Source organism: Capricornis sumatraensis, chromosome 1 (assembly GCF_032405125.1).
Source record: "Capricornis sumatraensis isolate serow.1 chromosome 1, serow.2, whole genome shotgun sequence".
Lineage (NCBI taxonomy): Eukaryota > Metazoa > Chordata > Mammalia > Artiodactyla > Bovidae > Capricornis > Capricornis sumatraensis.
In genome coordinates this window covers 175,838,752-175,863,362 of record NC_091069.1, presented here as the reverse complement: position 1 = coordinate 175,863,362, position 24,611 = coordinate 175,838,752, and the positions used below count along the sequence as shown (strand labels likewise).

Sequence of the window (24,611 nt, the reverse complement as noted above, 5' to 3'; positions counted from 1 at the left end):
CTCCCTCTCCTCCTCCTTGGACTGTGTCCTTAGCTCACCTCTCTTCTCTGTCCCAGCTTCACTGAGCGTCCAAGATGTGAGAGCCCATTGGAGAGGTGAGGAAGGGCTCATGCTCACGTAGGCTAAAGGCTCCTTGGAGCCTCTCACCCAAAGGTCTGCTCAGTCTGAGCCTTCAGCTCAACTGAGTAGGTGCTCACTTTGCTAGACGAACCTTGAGGAGAGAGAGGTGGTCTCTGCCCTCCCGGAGAAAGAAATGTTTGGAGAGCATCCTGGGAGGTGGAGGAAAGCTGGGTGCCCTGAGATTTACAGATGCTCACACTTGTGCAGGTTGACCTTGTGAGGTCTAACAGGTTATGTTTTCATTTTCAGTTAGAACCTTCGTGACAGAGTTTAAACTAAAGAAAACATTTTTTAATACCACCGTGGAAGAACGTTCAGACCTCCGTGAAGTTGAAAATGAGATCACCAAAATGGTAAGTGTCCCAAGAGGCATCTCCCTGTTAGTCCTTTGTTTTCTAGAACAGACTTTCTTCAGAGTGGGAACCTCCTGAGGATCACCTGCATCTCCCAGACTGTTCATTTCTATCATACTGGGAAGGCGAATGTCAGGGTAAAATTAAAGGCCTCTCAGAAATAGTAGGGAGGTGTTGAGAACTAGTGATGCTGGTAGGAGCTTTTCTTCTAATGTGTCTTCCTGAACTGCTTTGATCAATGCCTTGGCATTTTTTTCTTTTCCATGTCACACACTTAGGTGACATGCACCAGGAAGAGCTATTGGTAAAGAGGAAAGACCCAGGGAGCCCTGCCGTCCCATCTGCTGTTGACCGGCTATGTGACTTTTTTGTGTGTGTCTCAGAACTTGGGGAGAATGATGCTTTTTTCTCAAGGGAATGACAAAGGTGGAAGTTAATCCCATTATCCAGGGTTGAGAATTCACTGAATGGATTATCTGGGGGCCTTTGATTCTTCTTCTTTCCCTCCTCGCCCCCTTTTTGTCAGGAAAAAAGTAAAAGTGGAGAGGAAGGGAGAAGAGTCAGAAATGAAGCTCAGACAGTATTTTGCTTCTTAGCTGCTACCAGAGTCTAAGAGTTAATGCTCAGAAACTTGAAATTTGCCATTAAAATAAGTTTTAGAGATTGATTTCTGATTTTAATTTTACTTGTTCTTTATGGGTAAGAGTGTGTTAGCCAAAACCTGTAAGATTTTATAAGACCATGAGTTTGATTTGTGTAAAAATTGGATTCCATTTCCCTTTCTGTATGAGCATCTACTCTGTAACAGGCAGTTTACCTCCTGTAAGAGGTATTGCCAACACCTTTACAGATGAAAGCCTGGAGGGCTCTGGAAGTTAACGACATTGCCTGAGATTACACAGAGCAGGTGCAAAGTTAGGAATCAATCCACTAGGCCACTGTCACTTCGTATACCAATTGTGAGTTCAGGAATCTCCAAGAGACAGTTTTGATAATGCACTAGAAGTACTCAGAAATCTCACTGAAAGCTGTTAAATTCAACATTAGGGTTTATTACAGTGGAAAGAGCCAGGTAACAGCCAAGGGAAGAGATGCATGAGGCAGAGTCCAGAAGGGTTTCAAATTCATTCCAGTCATCCTCTCTTTGTGAGGTCACAGACAGGGTTAACTCCTCTCAGCAATGATGTATACAGTATTCATGGAGCATCGCCAGCCAGGCAGACTCACCGAGCCTTGGTGTCTGGAGCCAAAACACAGATAGTTGCCTGTAATCCTGACCTGAGTCTCTAGCCCCTCTGGAGGTCCAGCTGGTACCTTGTAACTCAAAACCTCCAGCATAAATCATACTGTTAGACTATCTGGAGTGGCCAGGGCTTCGAGGTCTATAAAAGCAGGACATTCCAAAGGGTTAGAGATTACCTTCCAGGAGTCAAGGGCTGGACCTCTCTTTGGTTAAGGTCAAATTCTTTACTAAATGGCAGGGTTTTATGTCTACTAACCCTATAGTGAGTGTTCTTGGCACCCCACTGCAGCTGCCTCTTTGCTGGGCTGTAGGTCAATATTTCCTTCTAAGATAGTACAGGGGCTGAGAACCTCCTGCAGAGATATAGTCCTTCCCATTAGATGGTCTTCAGTGACCCATCTGCTTTGCTCAGTTTTACCCAATATCAGCTGGCTTCCCTGGTGGCTCAGTGGTGAAGAATCCACCTGTCAATGCAGGAGATGCAAGAGACACAGATTTGATTGCTGTGCAACCCAGGCATGGCAACCCACTCCAGTATTCTTTCCTGGAAAATCCCACGGACAGAGGAACCTGGTGGGCTGCAGTCCATAGGGTCGCAAAGAGTGGGACATGACTGAAGCAACAGCACACACGCACACACACCCAGTGTCAACATATAATTTATTAGTGATGTGACATCCCCACCCCCAAGAAGTAGTGAAGATGTAGGCTATGACTAGAGAGGACTTAGGCTGTGACTCAAATGGCCTTTCCCAAGATGCTCTTCTGTTCTGAAATGTGCTATTTCTGTTTTTTCCTGGGGAAAAAGAAAGTTTAATCATAATAAGTCATTGCCTTATGAATATAAAGCAATGTTAATACAAAGACAAAAAAGGTTTGATAGCATCCTGTGAAGGATGAGATATGTCTGACACACAGGCTTTGAAGACAGGTAGATTGCATTGGTCAGGATATTGAGACCCTCAGCTGCATGAGAGGAAGCCCCAAGCCCCAGTTCGTGCTATGGGCGGAGTGGGGAAGCAGGCATGGTACATCATGCCCCACAGGGGTTTTCTGCTCTTTCCAAGGGCACAAGGCAAACACAGGGAGTCACTCTTAATTTGCTCTCAACAAAAGGGCTCTTGACCCATGTAATGTAATTTCCCACGGAGAGCCTTTTTGAAGAGGATCTATCTGTGAGTTAGGTCAACTCATTGTAGATTATGAAGGGTCTGTGTAAGGCCTGCCAGACCTGAGGGAGCTGAAAGGAACCCAGCCTTTTCAGGAAGCCTTGTTCACTGTGCAAAGTCCAAATAAACAGTTGCCTCTGAGGTTGTTTGAAACCCTGGAGCAGATCTTAGACGAGATCTGCTCCTTTGAAGAGGTTTTGCATCCAAGGGTGCTATTCTGAGCATCATTTCCTGCCAAGATTTCCCCCCACTGATTTACTATCTGCCTCTCTCCCTTTGTGCTCATGGAACAACAGAATAAGAGCAGAAAGGCATTTAAGAAAGGAACAAAAAAAAAAGGACACCACTCTGTGTGAGGCTGCCTGCTGATAACTCGATGACTGGAAAATGCCTGTTTGATCTTGAAAATAGGAAATTGGTTCTAGGTTCAAGGCTTTTTTGTCTGACTCACAGTTAATGATAAACTTCTTCCTTTCAGTTAAATGTGTGTTTCTCAACATTACCTGGTTATACCCGATCCACAGCTCATGTTTCTAGGTAAGTAGCAGGATTATATGTACTTGTTTGTGGACCAGTCCTATAGAAAGGGGAGGGTATTCTAACAAGTGTGATGGCAACAACACTGGCCCCTGTTTTGCCTGTAATGTAGTTTCTCATGGAGAACCTTTTGGAAGAGGACCTATCTGTGAGTTAGGTCACTTCATTGTAGGGTACGAGGGGTGATCCCAGGCCAAGGTCACGGAACCTTCATGCTCTCCCAGGCCCTCACTGGACAATGGAGAGGACACTCATTTTCCAAAAATTCTGGGACCCACATATCAGTTTAGGACGATTAAAATATGTATACTTTGCCTGTAGGGAGTCCAATGTTGTGGTGATGTCACTGCAAGCCACCTTTTCCCTGGCCTCCAACGTGACACTGTTTGACCTGGCCGACAGGATGCAGAAATGTGTCAACTCCTGCTGGGCCTCTGCTGAGGTCTGCCAGCTCTTGGGGTCTCAGAGGCGGATCTTTAGAGGTAAGAGAGGGGCCCTCTGGGAAGACCCCCCATCCAGTTACGCACAGACCTAGGGTAGAAGTGTAAAGGCCTTCTGGGCGCAGGTCCAAGAAACTTGTCATAGAGCTGGCCTGTCTTTGAAATGGGCATTAACCACAAGGGGTTTGTGTGTGTATATCTTTGTGTGTATGTGCACCGACCCACACATGCACGCACACACACACACGATCCTGTACACACAGCATTGAAGTCTCCCAGTCCTTGGCATGCTTTTTCTGTTTCTCCTCTACAGCCTTGGTATTGGAAGGGATATAGGAGCAGATGTAATGAAGCAGAAATCACTCTTCTTTCCCTTGAAAGGCTCCCTCCCTCTGGGGAGGTAGAATTCACACACAGAATGTACAACACTTGTCAATGGCCCGAAACCTTCATCATGACATGCCATTAGGTAAATAAAGCACGTGCAGTGTCTCCCATCCTCCTGTGTATTTGTTTGCAGATTCTAAATGCGCAGAAACAAGATGAAGATTGGAGGCCAGATAGCTCATGGTGCCGTCCGTGATTTCTCTTTTCTTGTTCTTTATCTGTTTTTGTCAAAAGCTTCTACAGAGCATCTGGTGTGAAACAGATGAATAAAGGGATTAGAAACAAGTTTGGAAGGCATATTTGGGTCTTGGAAGGGAGGTTTTGCCTCTGGGATGGGAAAATTCTGCTGGAATCAAAAGTGCTTCCTCATGCAGGGGGGCCTGCCCCCGCTGCGTCTCGTAAGTGGTCTGAGCTGGGTCTGGTTGGCTCATTTTACTCACACAGGACTGGTGAGAGATGTAGAGTCAGAGTCGGCCTCCCCATCTGGTGCCCAGATGCTCAACTGTAGGTAGCAGGTTTGGTCTCTGTCTGCGAGCAGATCCTGGACCTTCCCGGTGGGCCAGAGCTCTGTAAGAGCTGGTCCTGAAAGCCCTCCTTCTGGACTGTGCTCTGCAGAGCCGGGAGCTCACCTTTTGTTCTGGGATAAATGCTAGAGCTTTGGCCCATTTCAGGGCTAGTTATTCACTTGAAGGAAAAAGAAAAGAGGCCAACATTCTGGAGTTGAAGTTGCTATCATTCAGCTTCACTGGGGAATTAGCTAAAAAGTCCCTGCCCCTTCATACTGTACTCTACCTTTTGAGGCAGGAACTCATTGATTTGGCTTTCTTTTTCTTGCCAGTGATGCAGAGGTCCCGCTTTTTCCTTCCCAGAAAGGGCAAAGGGCACCTTTCAGTTCATAAAACACATATGCTGTGTGTTCTGCATGGTCAACATTATATCAGGTTACTACTTTGTCCTTAGTAAACACGTTTCATGTCTTGCCAATCAAGTGGCCATATATTTGGGTTTGTAAGGCCCTGCCGATGGCTGCCCTGCTCATGCTGTGGGCCTCCTTATGGGAAAGCTCCTCTGTCTTCCCTTGCTTCCTTGCCAAAGTCCCATGCTTTTTATTTTTTAAAGACTTAAAGAAAATTTTAGAGCAGTGTTAGTTTCATAGAAAAATTGAGAGGAAGATATAGAGATTTCCCATATATTCCTGCCCACACAGGGGCTGGTGCCCATTCTTTGACTCTGCTTTGCTAGCCCCTGAGATCAAAGACAGTCGTGCCTCCTGGCTGAACCCGGCCTCCCTTCTCTGTTTTCCCTCCCAGGGCTTCTCCAGGTTTTGCCAGCGTGTGTTTGGTGTCTCACTCACCTCTCTGAGTGCTAGAGAGTTGGGCTGGATGAGCAGAAGTGGTCAGGTTTTGACATCTGGTTGTTCCCAGCATATGAGAGGCCGCCGGCTACTCTGGATGCTGCCTTTGGACGGGCGGGATTTTCCCTTTCAATTCACAAAACATCCACTTCCTTGCCTTTCAAAGAACTGTAGCTCTCATCTCTCCAGAGGCTTCGAGTCCTTGGAAATCCCCCAGAGGAGTGCCCCAGCCATAGATTTACATCAGTGCTCATTGTCTGTTTGGCGGATGTTATGCCCAGGAAGGACCATGGGAATTGTGGGTGCAGAATAATCACATCGCCAGGCTTAAAATGAAAACTGCATTATATGTGGTTCCGTTTGATGGATTGATGACAAAATATTAAGAATCTGGAGGACAGCAACCCCTCTGTCACAAAGGCAAGGCCAGCTTCCCCTGTCTTCGAGGGAATCTGCTTCGATTGACGGCAGAGTTGCTTCAGCAAGGCGAGTGGTATTTGCCCACAGGCGGGCTTTGTGGGCAGGGCAGAGGAAAAACGTGATATTGGCTTCCAGAAAATATCTAATCAGGCCAGGCAGCTCAGACTGGCTGCTGCACAAACTAGTACTGGCCTGGACGGCCTTTTGTGCTGGAGGTATTTCTTTATATTAAGACTTCAAAAAGTTTAGATGAGAGATTGTGGCCTTTTAGTACGCCCTCTGTGCCAGCTTCACAGTTTACTTGGTGAGATTTTCCATTTTTCATTTTTCTCCCTTAAATACAAACCTTTCACAATAAACAAAGGAAATTCTATCACACACACAAATAGGGTTCTGATTTAGCACGCCAGCTTCCACTGATAAAGACAGGAAATTCAGCACTGAGAGCTGAAGCTGTGTCCTAAATTAACCTCCCTGTGAGCAAGCCACCCATAGACCCCCAGCTCTCAGGACTCAGACAAGGGGGCGGATGCCGGGGCCCCTGGGGAGTGTCTGCTGCGGTCACATGAGCCTGCCTGAGGTTGGGAGGGGGGCGCAGTTTTGCCATGTGAAGAGCAGGCACCTGGTTTGGGTTTTTGCATCAGGCGGTGGTGTCCTTAAGGTGGGTGAAGGGAGCCCAAACCTCACTGCCCGGTGTGCACCCGTGGCCCTTCCTCAGCTCTGTCCCCACCCTGGACTTGTTCACACCCACCAAAAACAATGATGTACCTCAGTCTGTAAATGGTGTAAATAAGATACTCTCCACTATCCCTCCATTCATGTTTCTGTTCTGTTGTCTGCAGATCCCAATTATGTGTGTTTTTTTCTTCAGACCTATCTTAGGTGGTAAAAGCACCCTCATTGTGTCCGCTGTGTACAACCTCAGAAAGGTCCTGCTGTTTCATGCCTCGTGAAGGCCTGCTATATACAACCCATTCAACCCGAAAGAGGGGTCACTGTTTACAGCCTCAGAGAGGGCCTGCTGTATACAACCTCTGAGAGGGCCTGCTGTTTACAACCTCACAGAGGGCCTGCTATATACAGCCCAAGCGAGGATTCACTGTGTGCAACCTCAGAGAGGGCCACATGCGCCACAGTGAACGCTTTGTGATGATCATGAAAGAGTTCTTTGTCATCCTTGAAATGAGCATGGCCCACACGCCCAGGGCTGGACAAAGCCAGGTGGATATGCACACGTGGTAGAAGTGAGGCTCTAAAGTGAGGGGGCAGAGCAGGGAAGGGTGAGCGCCCTCTCGGCCCGGTAACCGGTTGTCGAGTGCCGCCCTCAGCATGTGTGTGTCAAGCCTGAGTGTGGACCAGCCCTGCCAGGCACTGGCCACCCAGAGCCGAGCCGGCCCCAGGCGGTGGGGAGGCGGACAGTGATGGAGCCAGACACCCAGGTTACATTCCACTCCTCGAGTCTGCTCGGCAGCAGCGGGCTGAGACAGGTCTTCTTTCCTGAGAGGGCAGGGGGATGCTTTCTGGGTTTGGGCCGGTTCTCCACTGCAGCCCTTGAGTGAGAAGGTGCAGAGGACCCCACCTACTGGGGGCTGTGTTTGCAGGGGACACTGGAGTTGGGGATGCCACCCCATTTCTTCAGGGTTTGCTTTTTCCCTGTGGCACGCTGGGTAAATTTTTAGTAACAGGCTGGGCCAGCCCCGGGGAAGGAGTGGAAGAAGGCAGCGCAGAAGGGCCCCCTGAGAGGAGTGCGCTTCACGCAGGCTCTTTTGGAAACTGTTCTCTGAGCCTCTTGAAATAGCAAGTTCACGCATCTAAATGTTTGACATGGAGGAGGTTTTGTTTTGTTTCACTGTCTTGTTTTTCCATTTCAGCGGGCAGCTTGTGCAAGCGGAAGACTCCAGAATGTGACAAGGAGACCTCCATCTGCACCGATCTGGACGGGGTCGCGCTGTGCCAGTGCAAGTCTGGTTACTTCCAGTTCAACAAGATGGACCACTCCTGCCGAGGTAGCGGCAGGCCTGGGGCCCCGGGGCCCTAGGGGTGGGGGAGGGGCTTCTCTCTGCTCTGGGGGTGACCGTTCTAATCCGGGGGTGACTGGTCCTGGTTGTTTGGCTCCCAGCGGGGTTGAATCTGTTATCTCCTTGGAATAATAGCATTATCTCTGACTGGTGCGCACTAGTCTGGCCAATCAGATTCAAAGGAAAAGAAAAGAGAATGGAATGCCTGGGGTGGCCAGGCCTTTTCTTTTTTTTCCTACTTAGAGGAAGTTAGAAAAATTACTGTTTTAATTCCTAAAGCTTTATTCTATTGTCTGCTAATCTTTTAAAATGGAAATACCAGCATGAAGGCAAGGGTGTGCCCTTTAGCAGTAGCTGGCAGCTCAGGAGACCTGAGTCAGAACCCTCTTCTGCCTGCCCATCCTCTGTCATCTCGGGCAAGGCACTTAGCTTTGCTGAGCCCGAGTTCCCTCTTCTGTGCAATGGGTGCAGTGAGACTTCATCAGATATTCTAGGAATTAAAGAGGCAGTGGTTATGGAGGTACTTTGTAAGCCATCGCATTTGCTCTTGTGTTTTACCCAGCTTATTGTTGAACCAGTGGGTTCTGGTTTTAAAGATTTTATGTCAGAAATCTGATTCTGCTAACCTCTTGGGTGAAGATTAAATTCATCTAGTTTCAGATATCAGCTGTTCAGTGAATACAGTGCATGAATACTGCTTTAAAGTAAAATGAATTAAAATTCAGAGCACTGGATGCCCTGACTTATAAAAGCCTGCTGCCATGCACAGTCGCAGGAACACTGGCAACATAAAGGTGTTGTGTAGCCTTAGGCCTCGCATCACATGAGAACGTGTGTGGCCCAGTTTCCCTGCTCAGTCAACACCTGCCAGCGACAGATGTCCTGGAATCTGAGTGAAAATGGTGTCCTAGGGAAAGGTGACATGCCGCTTATTTCTATCAAGACTTCCTGTTAGAGGAGAGGGTAAAAATACATCTCAGGGCAGTGCTGTATCCTGAGCTTGGACCCTCTGACTTAGGTGCTTTAAAAGTGCACCTTCTCGGCTCTGCATGCAGCCCTGGGCGGGGTTTGGAGAGAGGGGCCCACGCTGGGGCAGCGGGCCTGATGCTGAAACTCATGGCACTGCTCAGCACCCCGTCAGCCTACCACTCTGATGTAGAGATGGGGCTTCCTAGTTCCTTCTTACCTGGTTTCATGCAAAGTGCTCCTGGCCTGTCTTAACTGGGGCACTGAGCCCACCTTGGGCGGGCAGGGGACCTCTGCTGACATCCACGTGTGCTGGGGGCTGTGTGGCCCCTGGGGGGCTGGGGAGTGGTGGCTTCTGTACGCAGGGCCTGTGCAGTTTCAGGTGGTCTCAAGTGTAGCCTTGCCACCTCTGCTTCTGACTAGCCTAAGTCATTTACCTCTCTCTGCAAGTCCACCGTTTCCTAATTGTGTCGCTTACAGACTAGCGTTAGCAATAGCAGAGCTGCTGAAGATTTACCAGACACAGGGACACAGGCACAAGCAACGTTATGTGCATTAAGTAGTGACCCAAGAATCGGAATAAGGAAGCCGTGGTTAGCTTTTGGGCTTACGGCTGAGGCCCTGCTTAGCCTGGTTTCTGCGGCATCCTGTTGGTTAAATTTTCATCCGTGACCATCAGGGCTCCATGAACGGATCCTGGAGCTCCTTGGGCCACAGACCCGTGGCTGGGTTCTGAGGGGTTACAGTGACATCTTCTGGCCATTGGTGCTGGAGCACAGGGATGGTTAAAAGGAGTACTCTTTAAGACACCTCAAATGTGGGTAAATCCCTGGTGTAAACAGGATAAAGGCATGTGGGTGTGTGTTTTCTAAATCTCTACAATTAACAGTTGCATATTAGTAACTGCATATTGCTTTTTGTTGTACACACACACACACACGCTTCCTACTATCTCACATAAAATGTCTTTACCAGACTTTCAAAGCATCATGTAAAATTAAAGCAGGTGTCCTTCTGATAGAGGTCTTGTAGCTTCCTTCCATCGTGCAGACGTCCTGATGAATCCCAACCACCTGTTAGCAAGTCTATTCCTCTGACTAGACTGCAGATACTTGGACAGAGGAGCCTGGCAGGCTACAGTCCATGGGGTCCCAAAGAGTCGAACACTACTAAGTGACTAATACTTCACGTCTAGGCTGATATCTGAAGCCCACAGCGCTGCTCAGCACGCTTCCATGGCATTCTCCAGGCAAGAGTACTGGAGTGAGTAGCCTTTCCCTTCTCCAGGAGTTCTTCCCAACCCAGGGATCAAACCCAGATCTCTTGCATTGCAGACAGATTCATTCCCGTCTGAGCCACCAGGGAAGTGGGTGCCTGTCTGTAGAATATGTTTGTACATTGTGGGGTTCCACAAATGTCTGTTGAAGGAACAGATGGATGATAGGCAGCAAATATGATAGGACAAGGTTGGCAGGTCTTGATTTGGTTTCCTGCAAGGGAGCAAAAAAGCCTAAAGATTCTACCATGTACTGATTTTATTTTAAAAGGCCAGAAGGCCTGAGTTTGTTTATGTTCATATCAATAGGGGGAGTCCACTTTGGGCATATACGAATACTGCCACATTGATTTCATCTTCAGTGCTGTGTGGGTCAGGGTCCCTCTAGGGTATGGAGATGAGGAGCTGGGTCCTCAGGCCCACTGGAGTGCCCTGTGACAAGGCTTCCCTCCCAGAGCCCGAGAGCAGCCCATGGTAGCAGTCGGTCTTTGATGAATGACTGAATGGGCCCATCTGAACTAAGGAAATATCATTATACCAGGAAGCCAGGCCACTTCTGAAGCTATGTGAAAACAGCCCAGCCCATCAGCTCACAGGCAGGACAACACATGGACCTTACATCTGGGTGGATGACAGCCGTGGCGTGGAAAGCTCCTACCCAGCAAATGAGGGTTGGGTGGGTAGAGCTGATATAAAAACATTTCCAGGAAGAAATGTTCAGAATAGAAAGACTAGTGTGACATCAACCTGCCCTGGGGCTGAGATGGGTGGGGATGGGTCACTGGGGCACCTGCAGTCCCTGTGTGGCTGCCCTGCAGTCAGAGCCGAGGGTCACCCAAGGGCAGCTTTCCCTGCTCCCATGACCCAGCTGTAGTGTGGGGACCGCCAGGCATGGCACTTCCACTCCAGGGAGACCGGAGTGCTCTGCATGTTCCTTAGAGAAGGTCCCACCTGAGTAAGGGCTTCCCTGGTGGCTCAGATGGTAAAGAATCTACCTGAAATGCAGAAGGCATAAGAGACTCGGGTTTGATCCCTGGGTGGGGAAGATGTTCTAGAAAAGAGAATGGCTGCCCACTCCAGTATTCCTTCCTGAAGAATTTCTTGGACTGAGGAGCCTGGTGGGCTATAGTCCATGGGGTTGCAAAGAGTCAGACACAACTGAGCAACACACCCGCACCCACACCCACACCTACCCACCCCTACGTGAGGCCTACTCAGAGTCATCAAAGATTTGGGAGCGGGGCCTGGTTCCTCCTTCCGGAAATGGGGTATGATCATACTCTGCTGCTGCTGCTGCTAAGTCACTTCAGTCGTGTCCGTCTCTATGTGACCCCATAGACGGCAGCCCACCAGGCTCCCCGTCCCTGGGATTCTCCAGGCAAGAACACTGGAGTGGGTTGCCATTTCCTTCTCCAGTGCGTGAAAGTGAAGTCGCTCAGTCGTGTCCGACCCTCAGTGACCCCATGGACTGCAGCCTTCCAGGCTCCTCCAACCATGGGATTTTCCAGGCAAGAGTACTGGAGTGGGGTGCCATTGCCTTCTGCGATGATCATACTCTACCTTGTTGCAAATATGATTTGAAGCACCTGATGAAAATTCACTGTAACAAAATGAGATTAATTTAAAAGGTAAATAAGGTTGAAGGAGAAATACAATGACTACTTTGTTGAGGCTAGAAGGAACATGAACATACAAAAAGATATACCCTAAGTTCTCACTTGTTTGGTAAAGATAGGCACTCACTCAAGTTCTAAGCATCTGGGACGCTAAGGCAAAGAGAGAAATGTGATTTTGGGGAAAAAAATAGTAACCATAAAATAAAGAATAGTTCTTTAGGACCATCCCCATTCTTCTAGATCTTGGGACCCAAGAGAAGTTTCTCTGGAAAGTCCGCATGACGAGGTTACTGAGTGGTATTCTGGCAATGTGTTCCATGATAGCCTGTGATAAATACCCTAGGCCATGCCTGGGGCTGCTGCTACTAATAGATTGCCTTTAATAAAGCAAGTGTAGCTCAGGAGAAGTGAATCCAGGGGAGCTGAAACAGTGCAGTGCAGGCTCACAGCGCTCATGATCTGCTGTGAGAGAATTTAGGTTATTTAGAACAGTATTTGCCACACCATTCTGCAAGACTCTAGTGACATGTCAGTAGTCTATGACAAAAAAATAGATGCTAGAATTATTTAGTGTCCAACAGTGAAAAATAGAACAACATCAAGCACGTCTACACGTGTGCGTGCCAAGTCGCTTCAGTCGTGTCCGACTCTTTGCGACCCTGTGGACTGTAGCCCCACCAGGCTCCTCTGTCCGTGGGATTCTCCAGGCAAGAATACTGGAGTGGGTTGCCTTGGGCTTCTCCAGGGGATCTTCCCGATCCAGAAATCGATGTCTGCTGCACTGGCAGGCGGATTCTTTACCACTAGCAGCGCCTGGGAAGCCCACGTAGTTAAATGTTATTATGCACTGATTCTTGAAGGGAAGTCTGTGAGCGATCTCCCAATCTGTGGGGCCTGCAGCCTTTGAGCCATGTGCTGCTGGCACTCAAACGTTGCCATCAGTGTGTGCTGTCTGTCTAGAGATTACTGCTCTGTGCTATGTACCTTTACTTAACTGTGATTCTTGTGTGCAGCGTATATCATACATTAACCATGAGTCAAATTTCTGTCATTCCTTGCACCAGTGAATTTATCTGAGAGGCTATTTTTTATTATCTACTTTCATCCAAGCACACATTACAGCTCGTGATGTTCTATCAGCTTATTGTAGCGCTGAAACTGTTCGGTGATCAGATCAGGGCAGGAACTGCTGACGCAGGGGAATGGCTGGCCCACAGCCTGCAGTGAAGCAGTGGTCTATAAGCCGCAGCACCAGAGGGCTCAAAGCTGTAGTCTCGTGTGGTGTGCTGATTAGGGCTCAGCTAGGTATGCCCAGAATCCACTACACAGACTGCAGGGTGAGCGTTCTCTCAGGACGCTGGCCATGGACCATGGCTTTCTCACTTCCTGAGGGACGGTTGCTAACGGAGCCAGTGGCAGGTTAGAGAAGGCTTGACTTCCATTAAAGACGGTGAGGCATTTACCTTTGTGTTTATGAAAGGAAGTTACTCAGGGACCACAGGGAACTTCCAGAAATAACTGCAAGTGTTAGATAATGATCACAGTTACAGGTAGTGGTTACTGTATGCTGGGTGCTGTGGGAAGGCACTTGCGTGCCTCATTTCCCTTAATCCCCTCCAAGAAACTATAAGAAATTATTATTATCCCTTTTTTTTATAGCTGAGAAGCCAGAATCACTAAGAGGTTAAGTTTTGGGGGTCTTTTTGATGAAATGAAAGATTGAGCTGGCAGCAATATTTAGGCCAGGTTTTAGATAATTCTAAAGTTATTTGTGGGCTTCCCAGGTGGCTCTGTGGTGAAGAATCCACCTGCCAATGCAGGAGACACAGGTTCGATCCCTGGCTCAGGAAGATCCTCTGGATAAGGAAATGGCAACCCACTCCAGTATTATTGCCTGGAAAATCTCATGGACAGAGGAGCCTGGCATACAGTCCATAGGGTTGCAGTCAGACATGACTCAGCAACTAAATAACCTACAACAAAGCTATTTTGTAGCCTTTTGGTTCTAGAATATTCTTGTGAACTTTAGGGTGGCTGGTTTTATTAACCATCAGCTGGGCCAAGATAAGTTAATAGGCACGATCATGGGTTTTCGTTTTCTCTTTCAGCCTGTGAAGATGGATATAGGCTTGAAAATGAAACCTGTATGAGGTAGGCAGCATGTTCATTTATTCTGACGAATTTGTTCCAAACCTTCTTTAGAAGTTATGTAGGTAAATTGCCTCAGTAATTTCTTCTGATATTTGAAACTAATTCTTGTTCTTTTTTATCCTGTCAACTTGCAGTTGCCCATTCGGCCTTGGAGGTCTCAACTGTGGAAACCGTAAGTGTGCAGGCGTCCCGAGTTCCATGTGGGCAGGGCTGTTGACATATGTCCGTCCCCTCCCCTCACCCTCAGGTCACATCTGCTGTCTTCCCAGCTGCCTGGAGAGCAGAGTGCTCACCAGGGCTGAAAGTTTGTAGGGGAGGTAAACATTTATTTATTTACCTAGGTAAATTTCCTAGATGGCTGGACAGAGGAGTATCAGTCAATAAATGAGGCTGGGAGGGAGGGACCACCCCCAGGAGAACAGAAGAGCCTCCTGGGTACTTCTTAGAGGGGCTGGAACTGGAGGAAGACTGGCGGTGACTGGTATGGAGGGAGAAGGAATCCAGGCAGAGGGAACAACCTGAACAAAGGTCTTGGGCCAGCCTGGGCCTGTGATTTTGGGGGACAACGTGTAAGCAGGTGTGGCTGAGGACAGAGAGGAAGGTAGAGAGTGAAGGATTAGGTTGGCAGAGTATGTGAGGATCAAATTCTTGGGGTTTTTGATAGAGCCTGAGAATTTAGACTCTAGTCAGTAGCCTCTGTAGAACTAGCAAGTCTTAGAGCAGGAAGGCATTTTTGATCAAGAAAATCAAGTCAGGAGGCAGTAAGGAGGACAGAGGGCATGGGGCCATTTAGACCAGTGTCGTCAGGGCGGGGGTCATGGCTGGACGCAGACTGCAGAGGCCCCTGATCTTAGCTGCCGTCTGCGCCCCTGGAGTACAGTGGTCGAGGGGCACTGACTGTCCATGTGGCATTTTCACACTCAATTTACTTCTCTGAGAAAAGCAGTTGGGATTCATTTCAGATCACTTTCACTGACATTTTCTTATCCTGAGACCTAAGAAGTTTAAGTGACCTGCAAAACTACTGAAAGAAATTCTAGGATATAGGATGAAGAAGGAATAATAACAGGCAGCATTTTAGGATAGCTTTGTCCCTCATTCTGTAGAATCTGCCAGCAGTCCATAGTCTTAAGTTTACTCTCCCACAAGTAGACATGACTTTATTTAACAAGAGATGCTCCCCTAACCCCATCAGTCATACATTCCAAGTGTTTTTAAAGCTCTCATGGAAGAAACAGGGGAGGAGGGTAAAGACTAGGTAGATCTTCCTTATAGCACGATATCACTGGGGTACTTGGTTTAGTAAGAGTGTGAGTGAGACTCGACGATGCGTGGAGAGATGTAGCCAGCTGGGGCTGAGCCGGGAGCAGGACCCACTTGCCTGTCCTCCTGGGGCTCCTCAGCCCCTCGTAGGATGAGCCAGTACTTCTCACTTGCTTGTAGTCAAACAGCTCCCTGACTAGGTTTCACTAGAAAATGCTTCCTATTCCTCTGTGAGTGGAAGAGCAAAAATGGATCAGTGAAAAACCCTCAAAAGGGTTGAAAGAGAAGGGAGTAGCGCGTTGCTCTTGATGGCAGTTAGTGATTTGCTTTTCAGAGATCATTAAATACCACGTATGTGGAGATGATGTACGCCACATCCACTGACCGTTCTGTGAGTTCTGTGTCTCTGCATGATGTGGGTGGGGTCTTGGAAGCAGCAGGATCTCTCTCTGTTCCTGAGATTTCCTTTTCCTCCCTTTTATCGGAGTCATCACAGTCATTTCCAGCAGAGGGCAGACTCTGGCCTGGATGGCTAGCTCTCTGCCCCCTTTTGTTGGGCCACGCTTTGTTGGGGACTCTGGTTAACTCTGATGGCGTGAATACCACTTTATGACTTTGACATCTGTTTGCATGTCAGTGTCACAAAGCAATTAATAGTCACTGATAATAACCAGCACATGCCATCTCCGATCAGCACCCCCACCTATGCTGATGGCTAATGCCTTGTGAGGTCTGTGACTTGTCACCTGGTGTTTTGTGCCAAATAACAGAGATAACCACCCACCCCTGTCACTTCTGCTGTCGCCACCAAAGACAGTTTAAATGCCTTGTCGGGGGTCGGACTCAGGCTGGACCTTTTGTAGAAAAGAACCACTGCTCTCTGCAGCCTTCTGGGGACACGTGCTCTGCTGCCCAAGCCCTGTGAGATAGGGCACCCTGCTCTGTCCAACCGCGCACGTGGCCCTGTGGCTCCCTCGCACCTGCGTTCCTGGGAATCAGCCAGCTCTACTGTATTCAGGCTTTAGGCACAGCCTCTGACCTGCGTTTCTGCAGCCTATTAGCTTTCTAGTTGCGCCCAGATTTCACGTGTCGCCCCTCATAGAGAGCGTCCTTCAGACTGGAGAGGGCAGAACAAGCTCTCCTCTCACATCGCTTGGTCCCCATGTGCACCCGCGCCGGGCAGGGCAGGGCTGCGCCTGTCTCATCACTGCTGCCCTTTTAGTCTCCTTTCCACGTGAAGGATGTGTTTATACCACAGATCCCAGCAGTTCTGTTTTCTTGTGCCCCTGTCCTGTGGCTCTAGAATTCTTACAGAGTGGTTGGCAGAGTGTCCTCACTTCCCCTTGTCCCCCTCGCAGCCTTTCTCAGGCAGGCACATTTCCTTCTTTGCGTGAATTTTATAGAGGCTCCTTCTTGCAATTTTATTATATCTCTCATGACCACATAGTTTGCTGCACCTGTTTTTCTCTTTTTAAAGTAGGTGAATTTTGTCTTTTCATAACATAAAAAAAAACTTGTACATTAATTTTCCTTCTGTAATCCAAATTAATTAGCAGAGATACAAGGGAAGAAGAAAACTGAAGTCTCATCACCCATTAAACCTCACTGCTAATACCCTGCTGTATATCCCTGTTATGACATGTGGTGGACAGGCCCACCAACAGCACCCAGGACCTTGTTAGAAATGCAGGATTTCAAACCTCTTCACTTTGGACCTACTGAATTAGAATCAGAATTTTAACCAGACTCCTGGATTCAGTTAATAGGCAGATTTGCATACATCTCACAGTTTAAGAAGCAGTATACCAGAGGTTTGTATGTGTGTCTTTTTAACAGAAATTGGATCTCACAGAAGATACTGTTTTGTAACCTGCCTTTGAACTTAGTAAACTGTGCAGTGTTTTCATTGGCATAAATTTATAAGGTGACTTTAGACAGTTCTGTTGAATTCTGCTCTGTATATATCATAATTTACTTAACCATCCCCTCTTATTATCAATTTAAAATCTTTTTTCTTCTTTGTATTGCCATTCTTCTGTTTGGGGTCACTGTCACTTGGTGAGGATAGAACATCGTCAGATAATTTTCCTAGATTACTTTTTTTCTGGCTGCAGACATTTTAATCCATCCCTCCTTATCCATGACACATCCTTTTGTAAGGCACCCTTTCCATTCCAGTGCCCTGCATCTCTCCAGTGGAGACTCCTTCCCTGCCAGGCTCCCTGAGCAGCCAGGAGGATGTGGAGTCTGTTTCCCGCATGTCTTGGTGGTGTCTTCCTCTTCCACTGAAACCAAACATTCAGCTGACAGATCTTTCTGCCTTGTCTTCCCACCTCAACCCACAGCCTGGTGGCAGGTGTATGAAGTCTTCACCTTGTAGTTACATTGGGCGGTGGAGGAGCCTGGTGGGCTGCAGTCCATGGGGTCGCGAAGAGTCGGACACGACTGAGCGACTTCCTTTTCACTTTTCACTTTCATGCATTGGAGAAGGAAATGGCAACCCACTCCAGTGTTCTTGCCTGGAGAATCCCAGGGACGGGGGAGCCTGGTGGGCTACCGTCTATGGGGTCGCACAGAGTCGGACACGACCGAAGCGACTTAGCAGCAGCAGCAATAGCAGCAGAACTCAAACCAGTGGAAACGCTATGTGTCAGCAGGAGTCACTTGTAACACATTGCTCAGAAGGAGGAAGAGATCATTAGTTATCCAGCAGTCAGCTGGAAGTCTCATGCAGCTAACAGCAAACCTCTCACTTGGTGTCAGAACTGAAAGGAAGCAGCCCTAGAAGAGGGGATTGCAACTCTCCCTACTCTTGTGTGTTACGGCCACGCTTACAGTCTGTAGATGCGAGAAAGGGAAATTTCAAAAGGAAAAAAAAAGAACGCTGTGAACAGAGTTCTAAAGGAGAGATGATGTAAGAGGAGTGGAAAGATTTAAACGGCAGAACCCTAACCACACGTCACTAATGAACACAGTGAGAGGCAAGTGGGAGAACTGAATGAATTTTAAAATGAAGCGAATGTGGCCACCTAGAAAGGTCTGTAACGAGGCCTGAGTTTAAAGGAAGGCATATGGGTTGGTACGGTTCTGACATCAATTCCGATGTATTTTTTTCCACATCACTAAGCCAGTTATCTCAGTTCTGACACTGTCTCCACGTGCATCCCACAGCTTAAGGGCTGGGTCCGCTGACTTTCCCACCCCACGCCCCTCCCCAGCAGACCCCAGTCCCGCATCCAGGCTGTCACCTGTGCTTCTGGCCAACTGGCTGTAGATCAGAGGTTCCAGTGGCCTCCTCCCTAGGGCCCATTGATTTGCTGTACTGGCTCACAGAACTCAGGAAAGATTTTACTAGATGCCAGCTTATTAAGAGATGCACGAGACTTCAAGCTTACTGTTGGATGACTAATGATCTCGTCCTTCTCCTGAGCAGTGTGTTATGAGTGACTCCTGCCACACATAGCATTTCCACTAGTTTGAGTTCTGAGCTATTGGCTTCCCTGATAGCTCAGTTGGTAAAAAAGCTGCCTGCAATGCAGGAGACGCCAGTTCGATTCCTGGGTTGGGCAGATCTGCTGGAGAAGCGATAGGCTCCCCACTCGAGTATTCATGGGCTTCCCTTGTGGCTCAGCTGGTAAAGAATCTGCCTGCAGTGTAGGAGACCTGGGTTTAATCCCTGGATTGGGAAGATTCCCCTGGAAAAAGGAAAGGCTACCCACTCCAGTATTCTGGCAAATACTGGAGAATTCCATGGCCAGTCCATGGGGTCGCAAAGAGTCAGACATGACTGAGCGACTTTCACTTTTCTTTTCAGCTTATTATAAAAGGAGAGAATTCCTGAACAGCTGGATGGAAGAGATGCACAGGTCCAAGTTAGGGGAAGGGCCGGGAATGTCGTGCCCTCTCCCAGCCATCCCATCCTCCCCTCATTTCCCAACCTTCACCAATCTGGAGTTCTCTGAACCCTGTCCTTTTGGGGTTTTATGGGAGGCTTCATTACCCAGGCACAGTTGATTAAATCACTGGCCATTGGTGATTGAATTCAGTCTCTAGCCCCTCTTCCTTCCCAGGAGGTTGGCGGTAGGGTCAAAAGTTCTAATGGGCTAATCACAAACTGGTTTCCCTGGCAGCAAACATCCATCCAAGAGTTACCTAAGGGCTATCCAGCTGTCACTAATGTACGAAAAGACGCCATTGCTCTGCAAGCTTAGGAAATTCCTAGAATTTGAGGAGCTATGCCTGGAACAAGGATGGGGAACAGATAAAAATTATTTCTTATAAATCAGTATCACAATTGGCTAAGCTTCTTCTGAGGTAAATAAATGTAGCTAGCTTGAACAATGAAGACGGATTATTGGAAATCATGAAATTCCAGCTTCAGGAGTGGCAAGAATCAGGGAGTTGTGGGGAGTCTCAGCAGAGGAGGTCGGTACCTTCTTTTCAGGGCACATGTTAACATGGAGCCATCTTCATCTCTGTCCTGGCTCTTACTGTGGGTCTGTGCACAAACTCGCCACCTCACAATGGAGAATAGTCAGCAGACAGCTTCGAGTGTGTGTCAGTACCTTGGTCATTTTTAAATAAAAGGTTCTGTCTCCCAAAATGAGATTCCTGGGAAGAACTAATTGATCCAGTTGGGATCTTGTGTTTACTCCCAGACCAAACTTTTGTGGCTTGGGATGGTGTTAAAGTACAAGCATGACTGCCCCACTGAACCCTGCATGTGGAAGGGAGTGGATAGTTCCCAGCAGGGGGTTGGCTAAGCAGACAGTCCTATAGATTCCAAAGAACCATATAAGCAAGGACAAATACGGCTTATAGGAAAGACTAAGGCCCAGAGTGGGTTGGCTTAATGAAAAATGGCAACAGCAATGACAAAAACAGCAACCTATGCCATGAAATTAAAAGACGCTTACTCCTTGAAAGAAAAGTTATGACCAACCTAGACAGCATATTCAAAAGCAGAGACATTACTTTGCTGACTAAGGTCCATCTAGTCAAGGCTATGGTTTTTCCAGTAGTCATGTATGGATGTGAGAGTTGAACTGTGAAGAAGGCTGAGCGCCAAAGAATTGATGCTTTTGAACTGTGGTGTTGGAGAAGACTCTTGAGAGTCCCTTGGACTGCAAGGAGATCCAACCAGTCCATTCTGAAGGAGATCAACCCTGGGATTTCTTTGGAAGGAATGATGCTAAAGCTGAACCTCCAGTACTTTGGCCACCTCATGCGAAGAGTTGACCCATTGGAAAAGACTCTGATGCTGGGAGGGATTGGGGGCAGGAGGAGAAGGGGACGACAGAGTATGAGATGGCTGGATGGCATCACTGACTTGGTGAACGTGAGTCTGAGTGAACTCCGGGAGTTGGTGATGGACAGGGAGGCCTGGTGTGCTGTGATTCATGGGGTCACAAAGAGTCGGACACAACTGAGCGACTGAACTGGACTGAACTGATGATCAAACCACAAGAAGAATAAAGAAATGTCAACAAATGTGGAAGACAAAGGAAAACAAAGAATTCCAGGATCATCATTCTGCAGGATCTCTTCAAAGGAGGAAGGATAGAACAGACCACCCTAAGACAACACCCATGACCTTCACTCTCACCTGAACATTCAGGAAACCTACAGGATTAGTGAACATTATAGTAGGCGTTGATATAAATCCCATGCACTGTAATCATTGTGTGATCTCATCGTAAATCTAAATCAGTCCTTAAACGTGAAAGATCAGTTGCAGTTCCTGAGCTGACTTGACTGCAGGTATGAGAAAAAAGTACTAGAGAAGATTCTTGAGAGTTCCTTGGACAGCAAGGAGATGAAACTAGTCAATCCTAAAGGAAACCAACCCTAAATATTAATTGGAAGGACTGTTGCTGGAGCTGAAGCACCAATATTTTGGCTACCTGATGTGAAAAGCTGACTCAGTAGAAAAGACCCTGATGCTGGGAAGAATTGAAGGCAAAAAGAGAAGAGGGCAGCAAAGGATGAGATGGCTGGATAACGTCACCAACTCAATAGACATGAACTTGAGCAAGCTCTGGGAGATAGTGGGTGGAGGACAGGGAAGCCTGGCGTGCCGCAGTCCTCGGGGTCACAAAGCATTGGACATGACTTAGCGACCGAACAACAGCAACGTGAGAAGAAAGATCTGTGACTACATTATCTACAAGCTTATTACAAGCTTCCAGTGAAATAGCTGCCAGAGAACATCAAATGACTTTTAAAAAATGTATGTGTATGAAGTAAATTATATAGGTACACATACACACATTTAATTTCTGGATTTAGAGAAGGTTGTGTGTGTCTCTATGTATATAGAAAGACATGAATAAAGTTTGGGAGGCAGAAAAACATGAAGAAAGTACCAGTCCATCAGTACCCGAGGTGGCACTGATGTCTGAACATTTTTGTGAGTTCCCTCCCAGACGCTTTCTCTGAGCTCACATGCACAGAGGTCTTCTGGCTTTCAGTCCTGTGTTCTTTCCTCTCCTGCATAATTTAAGCCAGTGCCACCCAAGGTCTGGCCTGCAGGTTGATAGCATTTCCATCCCCCAGAAGCTTACCAGAGATACAACTTCTTGGACCTTGCCCAGACCTGCTGAATCAAATCTCTTGGGGGTGGGGACCAGGCATCTGAGATTTAACATATCCTCATTGGAAAAGACTGATGCTGGGAGGGATTGGGGGCAGTAGGAGAAGGGGACGACAGAGGATGAGATGGCTGGATGGCATCACTGACTCAATGGACGTGAGTTTGAGTGAACTCCGGGAGTTGGTGATGGACAGGGAGGCCTGGCGTGCTGCGATTCATGGGGTTGCAGAGTCGGACACAACTGAGCGACTGAACTGAACTGAACTGGGTGATTCAGATGGACAGGAAAAGTTGGAGAAGCACTGGCCTATAGCATACGGGATAATGTTTCTTAGTAAGTCGATAAGGAGATAACAGTCCAAACTAATGACATATTTATTAATTACACTGTTGTTCCAGGAAAGGACAGATGAAAGGAATAAAGTCTAAACTTAACTGAGGTTTCCTTTCAACAAGTTGGTTCTCAGGAGAGACGGTTCAGCTGATCTCCAGTTGTCAGCACAAAAGCCAGAGGTCTTGTTTCCAGAGCAGGTTTCTAGGGAACCAAAACACTTGGGTTGGCAAGCAAGATGATCTTCATGGGACTAAACTGCTGCACGACTTCCAGCACTGCTGGTAGAAGAGTCTCCTTTACCTTGGGAGGTGGGAGGAACTGGTGTCCCAAGGTCTTCAGAAAGCTGTTTAGATCAGCAAAGGATAGCCTTCTCCAGACTGGATGCTCTTAGAGAGGCCTCACAAACTCCTGAGTGTATAGAATCTGTGTGTTCCCTCACTCATGGTGCTTCTTCATAGGCTCCTATTGATAGCTGTGGGCAGCCGTAGATGTGGGTGATGACATCCTGAAACATGTTTTCACTTTTATAGCAAAACAGTAATTTCTTTTGTTGTTTTGTTTTGGCATGCACATGCCTCGCAGGGTCTTAGTTCCCCGACCAGGGATTGAACTTGGGCCCTGGCAATCAGAGCACAGAGTGCTAACCACTGGACCTCCAGGGAGCTCCCCCAATAGCTTCATTCTTAAAAACAACTTCATTTTTGTCACAATCAAGGGGACCTGAAGTCATATAGAACCACCTCATAACACAGCGCCCCTCAAAGTGGCGGAGGGGGCTGTGAATGGAGACAAGACAGTTACAAGATGGTACAGAAACAATAAGTAAGCACTTAGAATCCTTTACATGAGTAAAGTGAATAGCCTCGTTGTATTTTAGTATTGGTCTGCAGTAGACTCTTTAAAAATAAAAAGGAGAGAGAGAAATTCATGAGAGCCGGTGCCCAGGGGAAAAGACAAAAGAACAAATGAGACTTTATTTTCTTCATTTAAAAATAATGTCCAAAAGCACAAGCCAAAAAAACTGGCCCTTGACCATGGATGGTTTGGGAAGCACTGGTCTCCACTGTCTTTGTCTCTTTTCAGACACCAAGGGGGCTTTTAGGGTGCTTGTTTCAAAGGGGAGCCTGCCACAATCGCAGCCACTTGCAGGGGTCACTTCCAAGACAAATGCGTGCTTGTTTTGCTGGAAGTGAGAAAGCATGGACTTGGTGTGGAGGGATAAGCAGAGCAGGAACTAGACTTGGGTCTCTGCTTGGGAGCAGAGGGTGCCACTCAAGGTGTCTCGAAGCAGGGAAGTAGTGTGCTTAGGTTTGGTTTTTCAATTGAGTGGGCAACCCTGGGCACAGAAAGATGAGTTGGGAGGTGCTTACATTACATTTGTCTGGTCAAGGGTAAGCGGGGGCCTAGGTTGTGTTGGTGGAGATAAAGAGAAGCCGACACATGCATGAGGTTTGTCTTTTGTCCTCACTTTTAAAAAATGAAGCTTGACCACATGTGTCAGGAGGTGAGGGAGAGAATTAACTCATTTCTTGGTTTGACTTTGTTTCCTGGGTATCTTAATACTGATGATTTTTCATAGTAATCAAGGTTTCTGTGCTAGTTATTTCAAGAAAAGACAGGTGAATGGTTGGGGGTCTTTGTATTGCTCTTGTATTTGCTCCTCTCTCACTATCTGCCCATTGTCGCCTCTATGCATTATCCTTTGACTTTACCTAAATACCTAGAGAGCATGGTTTCATCCTAATTTTCTATAGAAAATCCAGTTATTGGCTCTTTTTTTTTCATACTGGACCTTACAGCCTGAAAGCACAATTATAATCATTATTTCCAAAGCAAAAAATAACCTGAATATTTAATAGATTATATTGAAAATATGATTTTCCCAGAAATACACAGGTATGAAATCAATTAATTAAAATTTATATTGTTTATTATACATGATAAGTGCTTGTTTATATGACTGCTAATTTCTGATAATTAAATTCAATGTGTATGTGTGTGTTGAGACTATCCAATTCCTATCCAAGGTTATGCAGTGATGCTTATAAAATTGTGGTTGCCTTCTTTTAATTTTACCAAGTAAGAACCTAAAACTGTATTTAAAAATTTTTATATCACCGTAAATTCAAAAATTTCAAAAAACTCCAAAGAATGGGAAGTAACCAAGAAAATATTATCTTTTTCTCCCAATTACTTTTTAAAAACCAGCTTTACTGGAGGCATAATTTACACATTTAAAAATGCATCTATATTAAGTGAGGGAAAAAAGTAAGAAGGACCAAATTTTAGAAAGTATTAAAACTAAGAAAAAAAACAAGTTTAGGTTTTGAAAAATACATGCATGCATCTCTTATTTTTCTCATCTGACCATG

At 47.0% G+C, this 24,611-nt stretch overlaps 1 protein-coding gene across 1 annotated transcript in view; it reads left to right on the top strand.

The window, feature by feature from the left end:
• The window catches only part of HEG1 (heart development protein with EGF like domains 1), an 83,526-nt gene that overhangs the window by 45,601 nt on the left and 13,314 nt on the right, over nucleotides 1-24,611 (top strand). Inside the window, exons 9-14 of the mRNA XM_068968502.1 lie at nucleotides 370-473; nucleotides 3,364-3,422; nucleotides 3,744-3,904; nucleotides 7,895-8,029; nucleotides 14,008-14,050; nucleotides 14,185-14,222. Coding sequence (XP_068824603.1) covers nucleotides 370-473; nucleotides 3,364-3,422; nucleotides 3,744-3,904; nucleotides 7,895-8,029; nucleotides 14,008-14,050; nucleotides 14,185-14,222 — 540 coding nt within the window. The remainder of the gene's footprint in view (nucleotides 1-369; nucleotides 474-3,363; nucleotides 3,423-3,743; nucleotides 3,905-7,894; nucleotides 8,030-14,007; nucleotides 14,051-14,184; nucleotides 14,223-24,611) is intronic.